Here is a 27,495-nt window from a genome sequence, read left to right on the forward strand (position 1 = left end):
AAGTATACATTGTATTTAAATTTATTGAATTAAATCCAATTATAGACAAAAAATTTGCACTTTTAAAAAAATTCGTTTTATCTTAAAGATCATGTTCCTGTACAATAAAATGATATTATTTATTAAAAAATAAATAAAAAATCTTATTCTTTGTATCAAGACGAATCGATTGATGTATATAAAGTATATATTATATTGAAAATTATAGAATTAATTACAATTAAAGTTGAAAAATTCACTTTTTTACTAAAAACTTTTTTGTTTCAATTATAATAGAATATTACTAATTATTAATAGAACTTTACTAAGCAAGTAGTAAAATCTACGAAAAATTAGTCAAATTTCACTATTTGTTAGTAAAATTATTACTAAATCACTTGGTGGAAGACTTTTCGTCTTTCATTAGTAACTTTCTACTAATTCAGATTTAGAGAGTACCTTGTAGTAAAAATATAATGTTATAAAGAATGTATACATTCTTTTAGTAAACTTAAGGGTATTTAGATCTTAGTGTATAAAATTGATGCTTGTAATAAAAAAATTGTTACTTTTGTACTATTTTGCAAAAGCTTGTAGAATTGTTAGGTAAATAACCGTTTGTCAAATATAAAACATTATATTTTTACTACAAGGTACTCTCTAATAGTGTATTAAAATGAATTAAAATGATATTACAAAAAGGACGAAAACGACATTGGTTTGGATTAAAATGATTAAGAATTCATAGCATATTTGTAATCAGTTTAATCCATTTAAATCCAAAAAAATTAAAATGTTAACAATGTTTATGTTCAAGAAAGGATTCAAATGATTTCACTTTTTAAAATTTTTAGAAAGAATTAAACTGGATTAAATTGATATCATTTTTTGTCATTTTAACAGATTTGAAATGTTAACAAGAATTCAACAGAATTTAAGTGTGTTCAAATAGATTACTGTGATTGGAATAAATTTATTGATGGACAAAAATGTCATTCGTTTGGATTAAAATGAATTCAAGAATTCAGCTATACTTGTAATCATTTCAATCGATTTCAATACACTCGTTTTTACCGGGTACATACAGTATGTAAATATTTTCCTTTTGCGACAACTTCTCATGTGAAAGTAATAAAAAATGACGTAATTTATTTTTTATCAGTAAAAACACAATGTATTATATTATTTATTAAACTAGAACCAACTAGAACAAAACTAGAACCACTCGTAGTCATTTGAGACAAAATAAAACCTTAATAAAACCTTACTTTAAAGTTTAAACCTTAATGTAATAAAAACATATGTATATAAACATGTTTATATTTTAAAAATGATTTTTTTGTTAATAAGATTGTTTAAAAGTTTTTGAATTTTTTTAATCCAAGTTTGACGACTTGCATTTTCTGAGAAAAAAATTACACGTTAATGCCTATAAATAATTCTCATTCGGGAGAAAATCACCTTTAAAATAACCCTAAAATCATTAAAAAGCGTTCATTATTTTAGAAGTTATTAAAATTTTTGTACAACATTAAAAATTACAATTTTTTAAAAATATCTAAATAAAATATTGCCCAAATGACTTCTGAAAGATCTTATTCTATTCAAAATTTTATTATCTTTTAAAACTTAAAAAGAAAAAAATTTTAGTTTCCATAGGTACATAATACGTTTTAAAATGTTTTTCATTCACCTGAAAATAAGTAATGGTCTCTAAATTTTGACCGCTAGTGTATATTATATTTTTATTAGAGTTTTTCTTATATTTAATATTGAAATAATATTAATAGGGGAGAGTTGTTAGAGTTGGGCATAGTTTTGACTTTTCTTCATAACTTCCCCTGTAGAACGAATTTCGCGATTTCGCGCATATTGTTGAAAAGATCAACTCAAATGCAATGTTTTTGCGCAACATTGTAAAAAAATCTGACCAAAAGATTCAGAGTTACAAGCAATTTAAAAAAAATGTCACTGTAGAAAATCAATTAAATATTTAGGTAAATGATTAAAAATGACCTTCAAATGATAGAATGACAATTGGGAATAAGGAAAGGAACCATTAAATTAAAATAAAATCCCATATTATGCATTTTCATATAACTTTAGATAATTTATTCCTCATGAACGAAATCCAAAATTAAAAAATTGAAAAAATGAAAAAAGGTTTTAAAAAAACTTTTTCCCTCTCTTTCCAATGGAAATGAAGTTTTTAACACCTCTTTAAGTGAAAAAATGAATTTCTGTTGCAAGTACGCTTTGTAATTGCAAAATTTCCCTCATGGCCCAACTCACGCGTCGTTTTGCGTCATATTATCTTTTAAAACTTAAAAAGAAAAAATTTTAGTTTCCATAGGTACATAATACGTTTTAAAATGTTTTTCATTCACCTGAAAATAAGTAATGGTCTCTAAATTTTGACCGCTAGTGTATATTATATTTTTATTAGAGTTTTTCTTATATTTAATATTGAAATAATATTAATAGGGGAGAGTTTACTCTATCTATGCCTATGGCGCACAGGACACAAACGCGTGACACAAACACCAAAATACTTTACACATTTTCACATATCATCTTAGTGAACAATTTCTGTAAACTTATTTTGTCTTTGGCACATTTCTTCTGCATTTAGTTCTCTTTTTTTGACACCACAAAAAAGTTATTTCTGAGCCTATATCACAAATTGGTACGATAGTCTTATAGGTATATGTTCGGATACTTAACTGCGACTCACATAAAAAGATGGCTGACACTTAGTAGCGGCTCAACCCTAAACCCTGTTCAACTCTGACAACTCTCCCCTGTATATTAGGGTGTCCGTTATTATTTACCAAGTTGTTTATATTTCTTGCGACGCCCCCTAAATTATTAGATTACCATCTAAATCAAAATGTCAGACCAAAATAAACCCTTACTATTCACAATAAACCTTGCCCCAAAGACGATACATTTCCCATTTAAAATTCATCAGATTTTGGTACTTTTTACAAATTAATTTTGTTTTTTGTTAAATATTTCATTTTACATTAATGACAAATATACACTACCGTCGGGAATTATCGGTACGGCTGCACACTCACGGCTCAAAAACGTACCAATCTTTAAACCTCGATTTTTTTGTAAATACAAATGTCAGAAAATTAACAAATATAGGGGAGGGTGGTCCCATACCGACCCCTCGTACCATACCGACCCCCTTATGTTTCTTGAAGATGGTACCACTAAAAAATTCGTCAGTACCATCAGTCGAACACTTTCACAACACCAACAACTGGGCCACAGGTTTTATCAATGCATTTGATTTCATTTTGAAGATTCAAGCAATATTAGATTTTAGCATTGTTTAAATTAATTTTTGACCTATAAGGAATTCGAGCTAACAGTGTTTTTTGAATACAGAAAATTTTTACGAAATTAATTTTGATTCTGTATGACCTTAACTTTAACGCACAACATTCAAATTAAATTGATTCCATTGATATAAGTGATTGGCAAAACATTTTGTGAAAATAGTGGGGGTGGTCTGAAACCGACCCCCAAGGGGTGGTCCCAATCCGACCCCCATATTTTTACATTGTAATTGTTTATTCTCTTCTTCCTTATTGTTCACATGAAGTGAGGATAGGTTTTGCATATTTACTTTTATTTTTTAGGAATTTAGAAAATATTTTACTAACAATCACAGCATTTATTACTTAACTTTAACTCTTTTGGAAAAAGGTCCAAAAATGTATTTAAATGAAGTCAAAATAATTTAACAGTTCATTACAGACTGTTGAATTTTATTTTAATTACTATCAAAATTTTATATCTTGATTATTCTTGAGATTTTCCCCAAAAAAATGGGGGGTCGGTTTCGGACCACCCATTTTGAAAAAGGTAAAAACGTAAATTTTCGCTTTTTCTTTAGATCTTTTATTAATGACAATCAGAAACCTCGGCAACCGTCAGAAAACATTAAAGAATAGTTCCTTTACTCAAAAAAATTTTGACGAAGACAAAGAAACACATTTTTGGCACATTTTTAGCCTTTGCACTTTAGGGGGTCGGTATGGGACCACCCTCCCCTACCATTCGAAAGATCATTAAATTCTACAATTAATGATACATAACTAAAAATTTTAATAATTTATACAAAGATTGCAGCAATGGACAAATTTGACAAAACAATTTAAAAAATAAAAATTTTTTGGAAATTTTTTCAATCCCTGCACATTTTTTAAAAATTGTAGAAAAAATTTGAAACTTATATAGATGTGATCATGCAAGTCTCATCTTTAATTTAAGACCAAAAGAGTTCAAAAATCTTAATCGGTTCGTGAGATATCATTATAAACGTCCAAGCATGTTTTTTGACAAATGCATTGAATTAGTCGATTTTGAACGGTTTTTGGATGAAAATTCTCGGTCGTTTATAATGATATCTCGCTAACCGATTAAGATTTTTGAACTCTCTTGGTCTTAAATTAAAGATGAGACTTGAATGATTACATCTATATAAGTTTCAAATTTTTCCTACAATTTTTAAAAAATGTGCAGGGGTTGAAAAAATTTCCAAAAAAGTTCTATTTTTTAAATTGTTTTGTCAAATTTGTCGATCGCTGCCATCTTTGTATAAATTATTAAAATTTTCAGTTATGTATCATTAATTGTAGAATTTAATGATCTTTCGAATGGTATATTTGTTAATTTTCTGACATTTGTATTTACAAAAAAATCGTGGTTTAAAGAGTGGTATGTTTTTGGGACGTGCGCGTGCAGCCGTACCGATAATTCCCGACGGTAGTGTATATTCTTATAGGAAATTTAACGCTTTAAAAAAAGGTTTCTTATGATTTTTTAATAAATTATCTCCTTTAAGAGTTATTTAAAGTTAAAGTTCAACACTGTGTAAATTTTTAGATTTTTGTACTTTTACGGCAAAATTATTATGAAAGGATCCATATCAAATCATGCAGGCATTCCGACGATATAAATTTCGAATTATTTTTGCAATGACATATGTTATCCTACTCAAAAAATAATAAAATGAGTAGGTTTTTAAATTTTGAATAGAATTCTGTTTGCACTTTTTTCGAATATTTTAAGATTTTAGCAAAAAATTACTTTTTTGTATTTTCTTCTATAAAATGTAAATGTGTAGTATTTAACATAAGAATACCATTTTGTATTTTTTTGTTTATCTATTAAGAGAAAAAATTATTTTCAATTTGTTACCTACTAAAAATTCTAAAATTTCGCAACTTTTCAGGTTTCTATATTCGTACCATCGCTTCTTTTTAATTTTTAACATCAGTTTGAAAAATTTTGTCAATAGTAAAGAATATTGATAATTAACATTATGTCCGAAAATTATGTTAATTATCTATGATAATGATGATGTTCGAAAATGTTATTTATCCCGGTTAGTTTATTTAAGACGTTCAAATTTTTTAAATGAAGGTTAAATTTTTTTGTCAATAAAATTGAACATTATAACTTATTATGAGAGAATATTATTGCCTGATTAAGTCGATTAATTAAAAGAAAAATTTCAACTATAAATAGAAATTGTTTTCTCTTTTATAGATATTGCCTCTTTAATAAATGTAAATATATAATAAAATAATTATTATGAACAAAAAAATTGTAATGTTATTAAAAAAGGATATTTTTTTAAAGAACTTTAAAAACCCTGCTGGAAGTAAAGGGATAGAAATCCTATCGCTTTGAATATTTTTTAATCTCTGAGATAGAAAGAGATAAAGTTTCTCTATCTTAGTCTATCCCCATTTTATCGCTTCAATCACTTTTTATCTCTCCTTCTGTATCAATGTTTTTCAATAACCTTTATTTCATCTCTTTTAATACTTTCAATATTCACACCTATCTCTTCCTATCTCTAATTACATTTAAGAACATACTTATCTCTTTTAATATTCTTGTTTCTATCCCAGGCTATCCCTTTTTCATTCCTCCCAATCTCTTTCTATATTTCCTTTTTATTTAATCTCTTTTAATAACTCTTACTTTATCGCCTTTTATACTTTCACTATTCACTTCTTTCCCTGTCTATCCCTTTTTAAATCTCAGTTTATAATTGTCTCTTTTTATCACTTCGGTTCTATCAGAGTCTAGCTAGAAACTAGAAAAAATTTTTACGATGCCGTTTAACCCTGCCTAAATAACAATACTTTTCCCTTTTAATTAACATGGGATGGTCCAATTGGACCATAACAATAATTTCAATTTATAAACTATCCAATAATCACACAGTAGACTGAATCCATTTCAAATCAGGCATGTCGACGAACTTCATGTTATAGAAAAAAAAATTGTTTTGCTTGTCATTTTTTTTCTTTTGAGTATAATTTAATTTTCTTTCTTAGGTCTTGTAGATGGGCTTGTCCTCTTTAAAATCCAGTTTGAAATTTGAAAAAATATTTAAAATTATAAAAATAGGGGATGATTTTCTGAAAATAAATAAGATCAATTTTCTCAAAAACACCACCTTTTTTTGTTATCAAATTTTTACTACAAATTCTTAAAATAATTATGAACACTTTCTATGAATTTCAAGCGGGCTAAACCATTCTGTCAATCAAGAGAATTTTTTTTAAATACTTATTTTTGCAAATTTTTAAATTGTTAACTTGCATTTTTAAAAACAAATTAATCGTTATGTTAAAGATGAATTTGATTAATTATTACAAAAAAAAACAAATCTTTATTTTGAGCAAATTCAACTTTAACTGTATTGAAGATAATTTCAAAAGGTTAAATAGGAATAGGACTTAAAACTTATCATCCCAAGGTAAACGTTATTTGCTTTTCGGGAACAAAATTTATATTCAAAAGGTAGTGGATCCCTCTTTTAGGTTTATTATTAATTCAATAACCCCGGTTAGACGGTATTTTAATTGAAAGAAGTAAAAAAAAGGATTAGGTGACAACAGTTAGAAAACCGTAATAAAACACTATGTACTTGCAATATGATTCAATATAGAATGCTCTCGTTTATTCAATTATAAATGATTAAAATATTTATTTTAAAAAAATGATACAACTAACAAGAATTTTACTAGATTCTAATTTCTTTATGTTTATTAATACATAATAGTTAGTATTTTTTTTGTTTATAAAATAATAATTGTTATGTCTTAATATAAATCGTAATGTGTGAAAGTGTATAAATGTATAAAGTATGTAATAATTAATAATCAACTCACCAACTCACCAACTTATAAATCTTTTATTTATATTAGAGACAGAAAAGTCTCCTGTTACTCTTTATAGGTGAATCACTTAGATTCATACCTGTAGTATATTCCTCATCAAGATTTTCTCTTCCTTGTTTCTTATTTCTTTTATTCTTCAATAGTTTTTATTCCTTCTTGTTAATTATTTATGTTCAGTTTAAGACTCTTTACTTATCTTAATTCAAAATTATACCAAAATTTATTTTAATATTCAAAAATCCGGGTCACCGATTTTGAACTTTTAATCAACTCTGATATTTGCAGTAAAGACAATTATAAAAAAATGCTTTTATAATCACGAGATAGAGGTTTGTAACTTAACACTCTGAATTACTTTTATTCTTTTTTTTAATTACTTTTTTAAAGTAATATTTTCTTTAAACAATTCTTTTTTTAAATTTAACTTCTTTCTAACTTTTATTCCTTTTTAATGATATGGTAAATCACTTTTCTCACTTTATTTCTTCAAAATTACTTATTTTTCATATATAATTAAAAAATCATATAAATTATCAATTCACTTCAATTCGATTAAAATCAACCCTTATTTTGGGGACAAAATATAAAACCTCCGCCTTTTGCGGGAAATAAAACTCAAAAATATAAAATCATCCGCTCTGCGGGAAAAACAAATTAACACACGGAGAGAAATTTATAGTAGTGGGTAACATAATTGTGGTTAGGGTGACCATCTTTAATGCTACGTATACAGACAGCTATCTAGATAGTCACCGTTACCATCAATATCATCAGGAGTAACATCTTGGTAGTACGGGGTAGCATAACTATATTTTTTTTAGCATCTGTGATGGTTGGCAGTATCATAATGATAGTATCGTGTAACATCATCTTTTTAACATCAAAATCTGACTATCCATTTCTCTCAGTGCACTCTACCGATTTTCGGGAGGAACACTTAATTCTACGCAGCTTTACTGCGGGAGGAACAAATTCGGACTCATTAGTTAAAACGATCGAAAGTATGGATCACACCTTGAAATTAATATGAAACGAATAGTGGGGATGCCGGTGCACACGGCTCGCCAAACTTCGTTGTTGCCAGGCAAGCTTTTTGCAAGCTTGCAAATTCCTTAAAATGGCGTGATATAGTTCGATGCTCTGTATGCTCTATTTTTAATGTTTAAGTGTATACTTTTTCTTGGTATTTTACCAATACAATTAAGAGTCTTTTCTGTGGAAAGTAACTTATAACAAAGTAGACAAATTCCTTTTAAAATAAGAGTGATGTCCATATTCTTTCAACTAATTTTAGAATTATAATTTTAAAAATAATATTGAATGTTATTGGGAATGAAAACAATTGAAGAATGATTATCGTTATTTTTTAAGTTTGGATATAATTTAATTATGAAAAAATAGTTTTAAGACAAATTAATTGATGAGTTAATTATGTAAAAATCCTCTTATGTCCTAATAATATGTCTATTGAGTACTTAATTCTATTTACAAAAGTCCCAAATTTTTAATGAAATTATACAATATAACAAATTTGTAATTCATGAAAAAATTAAAAATAGTTACGAAGTCATACGTAACACGTTATAACATTGTTGACGTTAACGTTAACAATTTGAAAATTTGTAAAAATAAATTTAAAAAAAAAATTCTCCTGATTGACAGAATGGTTTAGCGCGCTTGAAATTCATAAGAAGTGTTCATAATTATTTTAATAATTTGTAGTAAAAATTTGATAACAAAAAAGGTGGTGTTTTTGAGAAAATTGATCTTATTTATTTTCAGAAAATCATCCCCTATTTTTATAATTTTAAATATTTTTTCAAATTTCAAACTGGATTTTAAAGAGGACAAGCCCATCTACAAGACCTAAGAAAGAAAATTAAATTATACTCAAAAGAAAAAAAATGACAAGCAAAACAATTTTTTTTTCTATAACATGAAGTTCGTCGACATGCCTGATTTGAAATGGATTCAGTCTACTGTGTGATTATTGGATAGTTTATGAATTGAAATTATTATTATGGTTTAATTGGATGCATAAAACAAGAAACTTCCAATGAAATACCGAATAAAAATTAATTAATAAGTAGATTTAGCAAAATAATCAAAAAAATCAATGAAAATGAAATTGATCTTTTTTAAACTTGTGTAATAAATTTTTCGCGATAATATGAAAATTTCTCTATCTAAAGGTATCATAAGAATAGAAGCAAAATCAAGCATTGTTGGTTAGTCAAAGAGTATTATAAACGAAATAAAAATTATTTTTTAAAAAGTGCAAAAATCCCATGTTAATTAAATGGGAAAAATATTGTTATTTAGGCAGGCTAGATAATATACCTTATTGATTTAATTGTTTGACTAAACAAATTGGAGTTAAACTCTAATTAGGGGAGACTAAGCACGGTTGTTACAGTGTGCAGTTGTTACAAATGGAATATCTCAGAAACAGTGAATTATAGAGATGGGGTTCCAAAGGGAAAAATGTTTAGTTTTTATGTACGAACTTACTGCAGTATGTTTAAAAACTATATGCAAGCTTTACAATTAAAAAAATAGGCACATTGGTTTTTAGAGGCCAAAAGTAAATATTTCTCTGCTTGTTATTCATCGGATATATCGAAATAGTATTAGTGCTGCCATCTCTAAGGAACTGTCACGTACTATATTACATTGAGCTACATAACCCCTATAAAATGTCAAAACAAATGGACTAAACAAGTGTTTACTTTTGTTTACATAAATTCTGTTGAATTTTGTGCGAAAAATCTGTCAGTGTGAATATTAAAAGGTTAGTTAACTCATTAATTAATTAATTAATAATTGTACACTCTATTTTTATTTTAAAGTATAAATAATAGTTGATTTGTTTTATTTTAATTGTTTAAACAATTGTTACTTTCGTTGTAAATAGTTTTTAAGTGTAATTCCTCATAGAGGAAAATTATTTTTCATTTAACTTACCTCAATTATCAAATATAACTCAAATTACTTAATATTCATTATTGGGAACTATATAACTAATAATTATGTACTTAAATTTATTAAACTATATCATTTTAATATTATCATCTTTGTACTTAAAATTACGAATAATTAATAAGAATTGTTATAAAAAATTATTTGTCTTCAATTTAGAAACGTTGCAGAGGATTCTTGGTATTGAAACAACCGACATTGACTTTGTGCAGTTGTTACAATTTACACGCTGTCACTAAAATGCTTCTAGTTATTTAAATAATAGAAATAGAGCTAAATCAATTATTGCCTTTTAAAGCTGGATAATATACCTTTGATTTAATAGTTTGATCAAACAAATTAGAGTTAAACTCTAATCACTGTAACTGCTTTTATCAAAATTGTAACAACTGCACCTAGTCTCCCATACTGTAACTGATTTTATTAAAATTGTAATAACTGCACCTAGTCTCCCCTATATCGTATACTTTTTGTGCAAATACAATTTTGACAAAAATTAATTAAACTTTTTAAATAGAAAAAAGTTATTTCAAAAAATTAAAAAATCGATGATTTTCGAAATTAAGAAAAATGATTTAATTTATAGCTTTTTGTAAAATATGAAATTTATATAGGTTAATAAATTCATTTTATTGCAAGATATATGTTTTTTTAATAAACAAAATTATATTTACAGCCTAAAAAAATTTTTTTGGCAAATACATATTTTTAACATTTTAAAAAATGGTCAAAACAAATTGTTTGGATATATTTGAAAAACCTAATGTCAAATTTTTGGTAGGCTGCAATAAGCCTACGAAATTTTAGGATAATCCGTCAAAGAACGGGACATCTATCCCTAACTTACCATATACTTAAGGAAATTGTAAAAGTTTACGCAGCCGAGTCGAACAATTATAGACCTATGTTTTCATCCTTCAATCTCTTATGATATGCAGAAGGTAAAAGAATGAAAGGAGATTTTATTTACATTGTTAATAACTTTGACTAATATTCACATTGAAAATTATAAACAAGAAGTTAAGATTTGAATATTTTTGATTCAAAAAGTGAACGAAAAGAAGCAAATGCCCTACATTATAAATTGAAATCAATTAGAAGTCATGAAATAAATATAGTATAAATCAATTTTGGAATGAATAAGAGAATTTAAATTTGAAATTCAAGTTCGCGCGGCGTAAGTAGTCGAAGTATCCCGAAGGCAACAGGCAGTCCGTTTTCAAACGTGTTTCTCGGCGGGAACATCAGTAAGCATTCTGCGCTCGTAGTGTTCATGTCGTATTGTCAACACTAGATATGATATAACTACAACTATATCATTATCTATTATTTACAAGAATTAAAATTACCAATGTTTTCCTTGTGTATGTGTTAGTGAAAATTGTGTTTACTAGTGTGTTTAAGTAAGTGATAAATCACACGACAAAAGCAAAATTAATCTCGGTCATCAATTTTTTGATTCAACATTTTCTATTTTCTTTAGTGGAGGTAATGCAATTTTCAATTCTATACATGCGTGTTAAGATTTAATTAATATTTCGGAAACTTTTTTGTCTCTCTCTCTCTCTCTCTCTCTCTCTATTTATGGGACCAAAGTAAACTTTACCCAATTGTCGCTGTGACTTTCGGTACAAATACTCCTGTCATAAAAAAATAAAGAAATATTCGGTGTGTTTGATGACAAATATTAAAGTAACCGTCACTTAGAAATATATATTCAAGACCGGTTGTACTGTTTTTGCTTTTCGGGTCCATTCTTTAGTCTCTGTGAATCGGAGTTTCCTTCAGTTTCTAAAAGAAGAGCGTGGGAAGGTGCAGAGAGAGAGAGAGAGAGAGATTATCTTTTGCTTCGATCGGTCTTAACGATTTGTGTGGTAAGGGAGTTATGTGTAAAAACTAATTTTCGAGAAAATGTGAAAATTCACAGTGGTTTGTCTTGTTTTGTCTAAATAGATTCATATTTTGGTTCATTTTCCTTTTCTTTTCTGGTTTAGTTTAAATCAGGTAGTCTATTTTGTTTTGACCCCTTACAATTGAATTGGCACGGAGTTATTTTTTAACATCATGATGATTGAAATCGAAATAATGACGAGGTTACGGTTAGTTTTTGCAATTGTGCTCTTAACAGTAATTAGTGAGTGTTGGTGCAATGATATTAAGGACTATTGCAATATGCATAGATTTGAGAATTTGCCAGGAGGGCTCAGATTTACCAAGGAAGTTGTTACAACGGAGTATGCGACTGTTGGATCATTCAAGGCTATTCATTGTTGTCTACGTGGTTACAGGAGTATAGAATGGTAAGTTATTTTTAATTTTTGCAACAATTTTTTTCATTGTGTAAATAGTTATAAAACTGTCTTTATAATGATTAAATTTATTTCGGTGAAGTTCACAAAGTTTGTAATCAACGATTATTAATAGAAAAAGTATATTTTCCTTACGGAGAGCAATTAAAGTTTTTTATTTAAATTAATTGAAAAGGAAAATTTGTAATGATTAAGTGTAATCATTGTAAGCGAAAAATTATAAAAATTTGTACATAGAAAAATACTTTTTTTCCTAATTTGTTGATCATAATACAATTATTATTATCTTTAATTGTAAGTTTTAAAATTTTAAAATTACTCATTTAAGCCTGAACAATCAAATGAGCGACATTTTTTGTTTATAAGTTTTCAACTTCTAAAATAATTACAGACTGTAATAAAGAGCATAAATTAATTAAATATTAAAATTTGTTTTTATTTTTTAACATTTATGTTTGAATTGAATACTTTACTTTGTTGTACGGTTGTTTTAAGTGTAGTTTGCTTTAACTAAATTTATTTCATTTAAATACATACCTACTTATGTTTGGTTCAGTTTAACAAAATCCATTTCTCTCAGCGAAGAATAGATGATTTGAATCAAATCTTTTTATTTAATAAAAGATTTTCTCTTTATTTATTTGTTAGCAATACATTTATTTGCTAGATTAAAGTAAAATTTGATTGCTTCAAATAAAATTGAAATTTTTTGATAAGACTGAAGTCAGCAACGATATTAAAAACGATAAATAATGTGACAATATTTATTATTTCGGTTTCAAAATTAAATTATTTCTAAGTAACTGTTCTCTAAAAAAATTAATTTCTACAAAATTTTAGCACATCAAAATTGAAGATGAATTAATTTAAAAAAAATTCTTTTCCTAATAATATTTTCGATTTTAAAAATGTTACGAACTTTAGCCTCATCTTCTTCGGAGTAAAATGCTGTAAACCAAATTAATACTTTATTTGAACCAATAAAATATATTTAACCTAAATAAATATTTATTTGGTTTAAATATAGGCAAAATTTCGTTCAAAAAAGAATTTTCTATTGAATAAAGCAAATCTTTAATTATTAATATTGTATATAACAGAGCATTGATTTGGTGAATTCAGTCAAAAATTTGTTTGTGTCCAATACATTTTTTTATCTGTCAGCGAAACACTTATTTTTTATAGATGAAAGTATCAAGTTATTATTAATAAAATTTATTTAGCCTAAATAAATATTTATTAAATTCAAAGAAAGAATTTAGTCGTTTGAACTAATTTTTCCATTGAATCAACCAAATCTTTAGTTATAATATTGTATTTATCAATGCATTCATTAATTTGTACACTGAGAAAACTGGAGAGTCAAATTCAGAGGTTCAAAAAGTGTATGTTTCCTTTGCTTATGAAGAGAGTTAAATAGTCCTTCTAAAATAAATTTTGAATTGATAATGGAAATCTACTTGTATATTCTCTCCCATTATATCTGAGGGTTAAAAGTTGCGCAGAAAATGTGTACGATCTGATGCGCGCGAAATTATTTTTCTGACATTTTATGTATTTAATTTAGGGGTTAGGTTGCCATATTTATTCATTTCGCGCCGGATAAGGAAGGGATTTCTCAAGATGGTTAATTTGTCCCTCTGTTATAAACTTATTTTCCCTCCAAGAGAAATGGCACGAATATCTGTCAATGGTGTATTTGAACATTTAGATTGTTATCCAATAGCTAACTCTCAAATATGAACGATTTTTCCCTCCAGATGTTTAGTCCAATACTCCAGTTTTCTCAGTGTATGACATTTTTTATACAGAACAAATAATCAGGTTACTTTAAATAAAGTTTGTTTAATCAAAATCTATAATAATCCAATGAATTTATTTGATCAATTCAATCAAACATTTAGTCGTTTCAAACAATTTGTTCTACGAATGTAACAAAATTTAAATTTAAGGAAATAAATACATTTCATTCATTCGAATTTTTGAAACATTAGGATCATGTATTTTTTCCTATGATTCTATGCGAGTTAGGACAGGTTGAAACAGGTTCATAGACTTCCCCAAAAGGATCAGTTTTCTATGATTCATAATAATGAAATAATAAGAATAATACATATAATAATTTCTTATACAATATGCAGTTGTAGTTTCTTGCAGCAATAATTTTTTAAATTAATTATTATTTAAAACTCTTATTCCATAAGTTTTAAATTACAGGAAAGGTAATTGTTCTGTTTTATCAATTGTTACAAAACTGGGAAGTTGTTTATTATTTACTTCCAGAAAGATAATATATACCCGTGTAGAAAAATTGTTGGGTTCTAGTGTGGTGCCAGAAAGACAGTCTATTCTCTAACTGGGCGCTGAAAAGACTGTCTGACCATGGGCTAATCAGACCAGTGACGATCGAACCAAACGTTGGTCCAGAATGGACGTGCTAATCAGGGCTAATGAGCAGTGCTAATATTTAAAATTTTAGGTTCGATTTCAATATTTCAGTTTTTTAATTTTAAATAATTTACCCAAATTTACTCGGTTCTCACGTTTATTCAATGTAATTAATTAATATTAAATATTAATTAATATAATTAATATATCAATATTAATATTAATTAATATTGAAAAATAATTTTAATAAAAAAACAATTTGCGTTAATTGGTACATTTTTTAAATTCATTCTTTAACAGGCCTTTAACATTATTTACAAACATGTTTACAATTTTAATTTATAACACTTATACAGATTAAATATAATAATTTTATTATTTTATATAACACTTACAATGAAAAATATCCGCTCGCATGTGGGATCGAACTCACGCCCCCCACCCTTGACGACCCGACTCGAAGCATTTAAACCGCACGGCCACTGAAGTCTGGGTGTGAACTCTCCTAATTTACTATATCAATGCCAGTGTCATATATTCTGTTGCTTATAAGGACGAAGTGAAAACTATGACTAAAATTATTACACATAATAATCCGAATTATTTTAATTATTATATATGAATATTTAAATAAATAATTCTTACTACAATTATAATCATTAACCATTTTTTAATGAATTACTTTCAGTTTTATCAAAAAATTTTTAAATAATTGAATTCTTATGGCGAATTTCAATAGAATTCTTAAGTATAATTATACACTTTTCGAAGAATTCGGTTAAAATTGTATTAAAAATAATTAAGAAATTCTGAAATTAACTAAGAAATTTTGAATAATAAAAAAATTTTGAGAATTTTATTATTTATAAAAATAATTGAATTATTGAGAAGAAACTTATAAAAAATTTGTAAATCCTTATTGAATTTTTGTGAAAAGTTTTTTATTTATGAAAGTAATTAAATTTTTGCTTACATTTTATTTTGCCAAGAATCTTGTTAAAAATTTGGAAAATAATTGAATTTCAGAGAACGATTTTATTATTTATAAAGATAATTGAAACTTTGATGAGAATTTAAACAAATTGAACATAATTGAATTTCTGTGTAGAATTTTGTTACTTTTGAAAATAATTAAATTTCTACAATAATCTGTAACTTCTCCAACACTCAATTGTTTATAGTGTTTTTAACTAAAATTCTTCTACAGATAAATTATTTTTAATAATTAATCAAATACAATATGTTAAAAAATTCATCTAATTTCAGGAGAATTTGAATTATTAGGCATTTTTCAAAAATCTAAGATCTTTAGAATTTTTAATTAAACTCATTGAAAATTTTATTTATAATAATTCATATAAACCTACAATATTTATTTTTGAACGATTCTTTAGATACTAAATTATTCCATTGAATTTTGAAGTGACAATCCATGTATAAATTCAAAGAAGACCGACAAATCGGGCACTAAAGTCTTGATTGTACTTTGATTTGTACTTTAAAAATTTTGAATTCTAGTGATGCCAATGAAGTCCCATATAGCATACAGTTAGACAGTCTAAATTAGACCGTCCAGAAAAATCCCATATAGCATACAGTTAGAAAGTCTAAATTAGACCGTCCAGAAAAATCCCATGTAGCATACAGTTAGAAAGTCTAAATTAGACCGTCCAGAAAAATCCCATATAGCACACAGTTAGACCGTCCAGATGCGTCTAGTTGGGGCAATCTCTGGACTCCAGACTGCCCCGTAATTTTTCTACACGGGTAGAAGTAAAATAATATTGTTAATTTAACGCTGATTAATGCTCAACACTTGTTACATAGTCAAACGTGACTTGCATATTTGGGGATAAACAGAAACATATAAATATATAATATTTTACTGTAATTTCTCGAGAATTTTCGAGTAATTTATATCCAAAAAATAATTCATGCAGGAAAGACAGTTTCGCGAGGTTCTTTGGCCCTCTCTCTCTCTCTCTCTCTCTCTCTCTCACACACAGGAAGTTCTCAGAATCTTAATCTTGCTTTTATGCCAAGAATGAATTATATAGTTATACAATTTTCTTTCTCTTTCGTTAGGAAGAGACTATTTTTTTAAAATACTGAATCGTTATCGAAGTACAGAAAAAAAATTAAATTCGGGTTTTTTTTTGTTGTCTCTAAGGAAAACTTTTGTGCTTTTTTCATTATAATTATTATAATAATTTGCTGTCAGTGAGATGATATTATTCCTAGGTTGATATCCCGAGTCGAACTTTTAGACCTGCTTACCTCCTGGTAAGTATAATTTAACCCTAACCTGCACCTAACAAACCCTTGGTGTTTTTCTCCTCCTGCGTAAGTTCTATTTAACTCTGACAACTCCTTTTTAAGTCCTAATTGAACCTTAAACCCTGTATTGCTTCTACCACATTCTTACGCAATAGGAAATGTTACGCGCGGTACAAGATATTCAACTTATTATTGTTTTGCAAATTACAAAATTTTTTATTTTGAAAATTTCACGAAAGAATTCAATTATTTTCTAAAATTTTAATAAATCCTTCGAAAAAATTCAATTATTTTTATAAATAGTAAAATTCTTCCGAAGAATTCAATTAATTTTATAAATAGTAAAATTCTTTGCAGGAATTCAATTATTTTCAAAACAATTTTAATTGAATTCCTTAGATGAATTCAAATATTTTAAAATATTTTCATAAATTGCAATTATTTTCTTAAACTTTAATAAATTCTTCGAAATAATTCAACTATTTTTATAAATACTAAAACTCTTTGCAAGAATTAAATAATTATTAACCCAATTAAAATAAAATTAAACGAAAGAATTTAATTATTTTCAAAAATTCCCATAAAATTTAGTTTCAACAAGAATTTAAAATTTTTGAAAAACAATTTAATTATTCTCAAAATATTTAAAAAAATTCTATATAAGAATTAAATTACTAGCTCAATACAATTTTTGAATATATTCGTCAAAAGAATTGAAATAATTCTATTATTTTCGAAAAGTAATTAAAATTCTTATGATGAATTTAATTATTTTGAATATACTTAATTTTAATAAAATTCTTTAAAGAAATTCAATTATTTTCGAAACAACTTTAATTGAATTTTTCGAAAAAATTTCATGATTTTTAAATATTTCTATAAAATTCTTCATAAACAATTTAATTATTTCTTAAAATTTTAATAAATTCTTCGCAAGAAATTACTTATTTTCAATACAATTTTAATAAAATTCTTCTTCATAAAATTCAATTGCTTTCGAAATTTTCAATTAAAATTATTAAAGAAACTCCATTAGTTTAAAAAAAAATTCAAAGAAATTTTTCAAAAAAATTTAATTAGGATTTTTAAAAATATTAATAAAATTCTTTGCGAGAATTTAGTTATTTTTCTAAATAAAGAAATTCTTTGAAGGAATATTCTATTATTATCAAATTTTTTGATAAAATTCTTTGCAACAATTCGAAGATTTTCAATACATTAATTTTAAAATTGAAAATATTTGAAAAGAAAAATTAAAAAAAGATTAAGAAACCAAAATGTAAACAACAATTAACTTCAAACTGCGAATAGGTTACCGAAACATGTACTTTTTTATTATTAATTTATAAATATTATTTTTAACTGAAATGTTTTGCCATTTTTTTTAAATAATAAAAATATTAATGTAGGAAATTATTTGCTGATTGAGAATTTTTAATTAAGGAAGATTTCGACTATATCAGCAATTAGTGACATCTATTAGACGTCAATTGAACTCTTTGGTTTAGAGTCAGGTGTTATTCTTAAGATAATTATTCCGATATGGTTGTCGGTAAATAATTATATTTTTGAATTTAATTTTTGATCTGAAAAAATAAGCTGCGTGAACGACTGCACTGTGCATCTGTGAGGACTCGAACCCCAGTTAATAGCTGCCTTTCGCGGGACTAACGCCTACCAATGCACCATGCCAACACAGCCTGGACGTTCACGTTTCTTATAATCTCAGATCAAGTTCGAGTCCTCACAGATGCACAGTGCAGTCGTTCACGCAGCTTATTTTTTCAGATCAAAAATTAAATTCAAAAATATAATTATTTACCGACAACCATATCGGAATAATTATCTTAAGAATAACACCTGACTCTAAACCAAAGAGTTCAATTGACGTCTAATAGATGTCACTAATTGCTGATATAGTCGAAATCTTCCTTAATTAAAAATAAAAATATTAATTTATGAATGTTTAATGGTTATTATTATTAAACAATTTATTTATTTGCTGTAGTGTATTAGTGTCAATTAATGCTTTATTGAATCACTCAACAAGTCACTGAAAATAGAGCGTCTGTGTTCAGTTAGGTTCCGTAGCATAGTGGTTAGGGCGTTAGTTTTGTAGTCCGTAGTTCGTAGGTCGTAGGTTCAAGTCTCGCGTGCGTTAGATTTTATTTATTTCGTAGGTTTGCGTTTATTCCGATTTTTCTGTATTGTATAGTTATAAGTATGCAATTTAATGATTATATACACCGTTAAATAATTTAATTAACAAATATTAAATTAAAATTTACTTTTTTATATATAAATGGATATGTATTAATCCCCACATATATACTAACATTATTTATGAATTCGCTATTGGTCACGATTAAATTAAGAAAAAAAAGTAAAAATCATTAAATAATAATGCCATTTATTAATAATTAAAGTTATTATAAAAATTAGTTTAAAATGATCTCAAATATGCTATGAGCAGTTTTTCGAGGGTTTTTGGAGAGGAAAGAATTCTGTAAGTAAGGGTCAAGCAGTATTTAATAAGGTTCTAGGAACACCTGCTTTCCCCCTTTTACCATCTAAATTTGTCGCTAACCAGGGGTTTGCAGGAGGTAATCAGAGTTAACTTGCAATGCAAATAAACTCTGCTTTCATCCTATTACATCCTTACAAACCCTCAGTTTTAAGGAGGTAAGCAGGTTTAAAAGTTCGACTCGGGATACATATTTACCATCAATGATACGCATCATTTCGCGCAGATTTGCAATTTTGCTCGCGAACGATGTTGTGATGGTTTTGGATCATTTCCATTCAATGATGTCATGTACATATATACATACACACATATACATATACTACATACAAGTGTACTACAAGGTTTTTAGTGTTCAAATGGCACGAGCCACATGTCTACGTAGACATAATCCATGCTTAATCCCCTGAGTTCTCTGATGCTTTAACTAAATGGACCTTACGGGATTCTCGTTCTTCATTATATATCTGATGAGTCACGACATTGTTGATTCGAATATTATACGAGTTTTCACGCCTGATGTAATAAAAACTATTTCTTTTTTTCTTTTTGCAATATAAGAGGGCTTCAAAGTCTTGTCAAACAAATTTTATATTCAGAAATTCAATTGCTTTCTTTTTTATGATCTTCAAACTATATATATATATATAACAGAACCAACTCGGTAAAAGTGCAAAACTAAAATTGATTATGAAAAGTACGTACATTCTTGGAACAAATTTACTTCTTATGTAGTATAATTTTATTTGGGATTTTTTTCTATCTATTTTTTATTCTTCTTTTGAATTTTTATATTACTCTTCTGCACCTATAAAAAACAATCTATAATTTTTATTACTTTCATACCTACAAATTCAGAGAAAATAGATGACATGACGTTACAATACGTCACCAACTTCAGGGCCGTGTAACAAAAGTAGATATGTTTACACGTTCTACTTCTGAGCCAGACTCGAGGTGTGTATATTTACTTCCCTGAAACGGGCAATTGGAATTGTAATCTTGATTCCACACTCATGGGGAATCCACCTTTCGATCTAAGATTCTTTTAAGCGGGACGCTTTTATATGTACATAGATATTAATAATATATTAATAGGAAGCGTCACTGAAATTATAATTAGGTTAGTAGCCAAATTCTTTGAATTTGCCCATATGCAAGGCATTAATGAGGAAATCTATGTTACGGACCTCTTGATGGACTTAATGTTACAGGCCTTTTAATCTATACGTCACAAAATACGTCAAAGTTTACTTAAATTGTGACGTAATGTAACGGCCCTTATGGAAAACTTTAATGAGACTTTTGACCTGTAGGTAAAATAGATCAAAAATTGTTTAAATGTTAACTTATCATAACGGCCCTTTTTGACCTGTAGGTCAAAAATACGTCAAATTTAAAATAGAGTTTGACGTATCGTATAAGCCCTTATTGGGCCCCTTTTGACATGTAGGCCAAAAATAGGTCAAATTTGACATAAATTTTGACGTAATGTAAGGCCGTTATTCGGCCTTTTTTTGATCTATGGGTCAAAAATAGGTCACATTACACATAGATTTTGACGTAATGTAAGGCCGTTATTGGGCCTCTTTTTGACGTATAGGTCAAATTTGACATAGGTTTTGACAGTTTCTTGGGAGAGGGGCCCTTATAGAATTTTGAAACAGCGGCGGCGATATCTTTTTGTAATAGGGGTTGCGCGCCAACCTCCTGTCTCTATATCATATTTTAATTTTTATAAATTTCAAATCATGTTTCTTAACCTTCGCGCTCCGGAGCGGTCACCCGGGGTGACCAAGCAATAAATGTAATGTTGTAAATCTGCTCGACTTTTGCATCAATCGAATCGCAATTTTAATTCACTGAACAAAATATTATCTACTTTTGAAAAATAAAAAAAGTAAACTTTTTTTACATTTCTTCTTTTTTATCTGTAGTAATTAAAAAAGTATGTACGAGACTAAAAAAATCGTTGGTAGCGCGAAGGTTAATATGAATGCATTATAAGTTACAATAATATTATAAAAGGAATATTAACACATATTAACGCCGGAATGCACTGAATTTTTAGCCTGACTTCAAACTTGAATATTTTTTTAATAAACATAGGGGAGTATAGTAGAGGTCGGCCCACCTTTTGACTTTTGTTTAAAACTTTTTTTTAAAAATTAAATTGGTCAATTGAAGTATATTGTTGGAAAGTCCTGTTTAATAGGAACATTTTTTCTGTACAAAGTAAATTAATTGGTTTTAAAACGAAAAAGTTATAAAGATTTAAAAAAAAAATTTGTAGTCCAGGTTGGCCCTTACAGTCAAGGTCGGTCCATGTTTGAAATTCAAAGGGCATTACCGTTAAAAAAAATAACGTTTAGAGTTACGGAAAATTGATTCTTTATTGTTTACAGCTTGTAACTTAATGAAATAATAACATAATAAAAATAAACAATATAAAAAAATATATAAACAAAATAAAAATTTTCCACTGAAATATTAATAAAATTATATAAAAATATTAATAAGATTATCAAGTATATTATGAGTTATTCAGAATTGCAGTTTTTGCAAATGAAGTAGCTCGTCCTCATCTTTGTGCATTTTAAGTACAAAGTGGCCAACCTTGATAGAAAGTAACATTACCAAATTGTTCTAACCATAAAGAAATACGTTTCGGGATTCGATTTATCACTTTGCTTTTCTTTCAACCATGAGTCCCACAAAATTACTGCATGCTTGCTTTGACGATTCAATTTTTTTTATCTTTTACATGATGCATAAAACTTTTTTTGAGCTTTTTTTGTACCGACGTCACAGAAAACACTATTTTTGATTCTCCGAAAATATAATTGAACAAAAAGTTAGGTTTCACTAAGACAAGCTTCGATAAACATGCGCGTAGGTGGCGCTAGTGAACATGTCCAAAAAATCGCGAATGGCCTACCTAGACAGTGGTCCATCCTCGACTATACCCCCCTACTATTTTCTCTTCGGACAACATTTTTTTCTGACTCTGCGGCGGTGGCAAAATGTGTATATATCTGTCTATCTTATAAAAAGATATCGCCGCCGCCGCCGCCGCTGTTTTAAGATTCTGTAAGGGCGCCCTATCCCAAAGGGGCCGTCAAAACTTATGTCAAAATTGACCTATTTTTTGACCTATAGGTAAAAAAGAGGATAAATAACGGCCTCACATTCCCAGGCAGAAAAGTTGGAGGTGTGCCAGCACTAACGACCGGCATGGTACCGAACCGGTTGTAAAGTCGGACATATGCCGGTACCGGCAAAAAGGTACCGGGCCGGATATGAAATAAATACCGGCCCGGTGGTAAATGTGGATTTCTACCGGTACTGGTAGTGTGTACCGGGCCGGTTGATTAAAAATATTTGGCCCAGCACCGGCCCGGTACTATAATTTACTTCTGTTTTTATACCGCCGAAGGAGATTTGCCGGTGATAATATTTTTACCGGCCCAGCACCGGCGTATCACCGGCCCGGTACTGTCATTTCGCTCTGTTTTATACTGCCGACGGAGATTTGCCGGTGATAATATTTTTACCGGCCCAGCACCGGCCCGGTACTACTATTTGGTTTTGTTTTTATACGGACGAAGGAGATTTTCCGGTGATAATATTTGTGCCGGCCCAGCACAAAAATTTACTTAATGCTTTCTACTGGCACAGAAGTTTTGCCGACAAAAATATTAGTACTAACCCAGTGTCCACCCGTTTGTTTGCCAATGTTAAACTATCAGAAAAAGAATTAATGAAAAGAAAAAAAATTTGAAAATTAATTTATTAATTAATTTATTAATTTAATTATTAATAATAAATTAATTAGTTAGTTGTGCCGGCAATTATATTAATACCGAGTAGGTTGCTTATTGGTGCCGCCCCGGTATTTAACCGGTGAATAGGGCGGTTATTATTATTTATAATTACTATTTTTATTTATTTATTTTTAATAATTTAAATTGAATTAAAATAAATTAGAAAATACAAATACTGGCCCGGCACCGCACCAGTTGAATATTAGTGCCGGCCCGGTACTGCTGCCAGCTGTAATGTCAGTTGGACTTTATAAGCTCACTTTGCATTTGCTTTCCATATGCAGGTTTAGGTTAGCGGATGTGGTGTCGACTTTGCAGCCTCAGGGTCCTGAGTTCAATTCCTCGAGTCTTCAGATTTTTCTATAATTATTTATGTTTCTCTGTTTCAGCATTTAATATATTTAGGGGAGAGGGCCCTAAGGTGGTCACCCATCTTTTGAACGACTGTAGATTTCAAATGGAATTATATATAAAGGTCAATAATACGGCGTTTAAAACTTTATCTTATTACCTAACTTCCTATCATAAAGTTTTTTTTATTTCATTAATAAAAAAAAAAGTTATGGCACTTTTTAAAAAAAGTTGAAAATTCGACTTTTAAAAAAGTGGCCCCAAGGTGGTCACCATACAAAAATTCACTAAAAAAGTTTTAAAAAATGTAAAAACGTATTATTAGGTTGTTTATTTAATATTAATTGTTTTTCAGGATCACAGAAACATATTACATATTTTTTTTGCACTTTGTCCTTTCATCAAAAATGATACTTTTTGTGTATGTATTAGACAGGTAAAATTTTGAAAATAATTCTATTTCATTATTATTCATCATAAAACTTAAAAATTGATAAAATTCACATTCACAGTGATAAATGTTGATAAATATAGCGTATAAAAACATTTTTATAAAAAATCAAAAGTGACCACTTTGTGGCCAAAAAAGTGTCCACCTTATGGCCAAGACACAATTTTTTAAACGTTAATGAAAAAAATGTTCAAAGCACAATATTAATTATATTTATTTGAAATATTATTGTACGATATATAAAGATAATTTTAACGATTTTTACTAATTTAAAATGGTTAATTTCGATGATTTTAACACCCTGAGAAAAAAATTTCTCGATCATTTAAAAACAGAAATTTTACGACGTTCACGTTACAAAGAGACTCATACGACTATTTACCTCAAAACTTTACTAAAATCTTTGTCTTCTCAAATAATAACAATAACAAAAAACATTTGAAGATACTAACTAATATACAAAAATTTTCTTAGGGTGACCACCTTAGGGCCCTGACCACCTTGGGGCCCTCTCCCCTACTGTTTCCAATTTAAAATTAATAATAACATTGATAATAATAATAATTAAACAATTAATCAGACTGAAATATAATTTTTTTAACCGGCCCGGTACCACACCGGTTGTTTTTTAGTGCCGGCCCGGTACTGCGTCAGATATTTATTAGTGCCGGCCCGGTACGGTTGCCGGATACCTACCGAAGTTATCATCCGGCAATTTACCGGTACTGCGCCGGTGGAATGAACAGACTTATGCCGGTACTGGACCAGTACCTAGCCGGTTGTGCAGCCGGTAATAAACCGGCACCAAATGCCTTCCAACAATAACCGGGCCAGTACCGCCCCGGTGGATTATTCGGTACCGGCCCGGTACGTATGCCGGATACCTGCCGCAGTTATCATCCGGCAATTTGCCGGTACCGAGACGGTAAAAATTACGGTCTTATGCCGGTACCGCCCCGGCACTTATAATCCGCCGTTTGTACCGGGCCGGTACCATCCCGGTCGTCAATTTCTACCTGGGTTACGTCAAAATCTATGTCTAATTTGACCTACTTTTTGACCTGTAGGTCAAAAAGAGGATAAATAACGGCCTCACATTACGTTAATATAGGTAAATTTTGAGGGCAGTTTTGACCTAGGCGTCAAAATTTGACAAAGAATTCCCGCTACTCTCAAAATTTAGGTCAATTTTGAGGGCTTACACATCAAAATTTGACAAAGAATTCCCGCTACCCTCAAAATTTAGGTCAAGTTTGAGGGCAGCTTTGACATAGACGTCAAAATTTGTCAAACAATTTCCGCGCGCAGACTTAATGATGAGGTGAAGTTTGCCATCTGACCTAACAATGTAAGGTAAGTTTAAAATTGAGTTTTCTCTTACACCTATCATTTTGACCTAATTTTGACGTTTTATTTTTACTCTCTCATTTAGTTACGTCATAATCTATGTGTAATTTGACTTTTATTTAACTACAACTTAAAAAGGGACAATAAAGGACAATAAACGTATCTATGATACGTCAAAATCTATGTAAAATTTGACGCCTTTTTAACCTATAGGTTAAAATGGGTCAAAATATATGTCAAAGTTTAATCTAATTTTTGACATATAGATAAAAAAGGTCGATAACGACTGTTACATTACGTCAAAATCTATGTGTATTTTGTCATGTATTGTATGCAATTTATTAAGATGCATTGATATTAAGAAAAAATTACTTTAAATTTATAAAAACTAAAATAAATATAAAAATAGAGATAGTGGGTTGGCGCGCAGGGGGGCGAAGCCCCCCTAGTATATATATATACACGGAGAGAAATCTGTTAGGATTAATGCTCGAAACTTTTCATATACTTTTTCTATAGATTCTTTGATGCTAAAATCCTAACAGAGAGCGTATTTATTACTCCAGTCCGCCTGAATATTAGGCGGAGTCGACTGATATTTAGGCGGACCTCTTATACTTTTCGCTAGTAAGTGCTTATGCTATATTCATAACCTCTATTATTTATTATATTAATAATATAATAAAATATCTATTATAATATATAATATCTATTATATTATTCGCAACAGATTTCTCTCCGTGTATAAATATATACACGGAGAAAAAGGAATAGTTGACACATCCAGATACGTGGATATCACAGCAATATTATATTGAAAAATACGGGATATCCATAGTTAAGGTTGCTGCATCCATATTCTATGGCTGGCTGTATATTGTTGGAGCAGCAAAAGATCTATGGTTGGGTGATCCATAGTAATGGAAATGGGAAACAAAAAATTGGAATCACTCAATTAATTAAATTCAATGTCACTTGAGATATTTTATACACATTTTTGTTAATTAATACACACCACTTATTGAATAACCGCATATTTACGAAATAAATTATTAACCGATGGGGAGACACGAACCCTAGACCTAACGCATACTAAACACTAACGCTATCCACTACACTATACACGCAACTACAATATTTGAGCATATAATATTCCTTATATACTCTACACATATTTCATGAAAATGAATTTACATAAACACTAATAGACAATAACGATAATAAATAATAAACAATTATAACACTATTTATACACAATAAACTCACAACGTGATTATATAGACGTGACAGGAAACCGACGCGACGGACAAATTGAGACGACCATTTTTAAATGGATGCCATGATAATGAATTGCGCGCAACATGTATCGAAATTTTGAACTAACTATGGACCTCCCAACCAAAGTTTATATGGATGAGGCAGCCATATGTGAAAATCCATAGCATGAATTGTAAGCCCAACCATGCCTATGGATGTCACATCCATATTTGATTCAACAATATAATATGGCTCCCTCATCCATTGAATATGGAATGTGCTTCCATTCTGAAAGTTGTCTCTTCCATTGAATTGGATAACACAACAATATTCTGCTCAACAATATTTTTATGGATATCTCTTCCAGACCTTTTCTTTCCGTGTATAATTATATATATATATATTCCAATACTTTGAGAAATACCCATTTTTATGTTTATTTATTCATTAAAACATACTGAGTCATAGTTTGATAATAATTTTAATGTATTTCAAACTCTCGCAGAGCGCAGTTTTTCTTAATAAGGAAAATCGGAAAGGAAAAATGTAAATTGGTCTGTTTTGTATGATATTTGCAATTGCGCACAAAAAA

General features: G+C 28.6%; 1 protein-coding gene across 4 annotated transcripts in view; it reads left to right on the forward strand.

The window, feature by feature from the left end:
* Nucleotides 1-11,435: 11,435 nt before the first annotated feature.
* LOC122509910 overlaps nucleotides 11,436-27,495 on the forward strand; it is a 551,972-nt gene continuing 535,912 nt past the window's right edge. Inside the window, exons 1-2 of one of the 4 annotated variants that reach the window (XM_043624237.1) lie at nucleotides 11,436-12,049; nucleotides 12,170-12,475. In XM_043624237.1, coding sequence (XP_043480172.1) covers nucleotides 12,240-12,475 — 236 coding nt within the window. In that variant the 5' untranslated portion in view covers nucleotides 11,436-12,049; nucleotides 12,170-12,239. Of the gene's footprint in view, nucleotides 12,050-12,128; nucleotides 12,476-27,495 lie in introns of all 4 variants that reach the window. The other 3 variants (XM_043624245.1, XM_043624254.1, XM_043624261.1) reach the window with 3 other exon arrangements.

Source organism: Leptopilina heterotoma, unplaced genomic scaffold (assembly GCF_015476425.1).
Source record: "Leptopilina heterotoma isolate Lh14 unplaced genomic scaffold, ASM1547642v1 Lhet_12, whole genome shotgun sequence".
Lineage (NCBI taxonomy): Eukaryota > Metazoa > Arthropoda > Insecta > Hymenoptera > Figitidae > Leptopilina > Leptopilina heterotoma.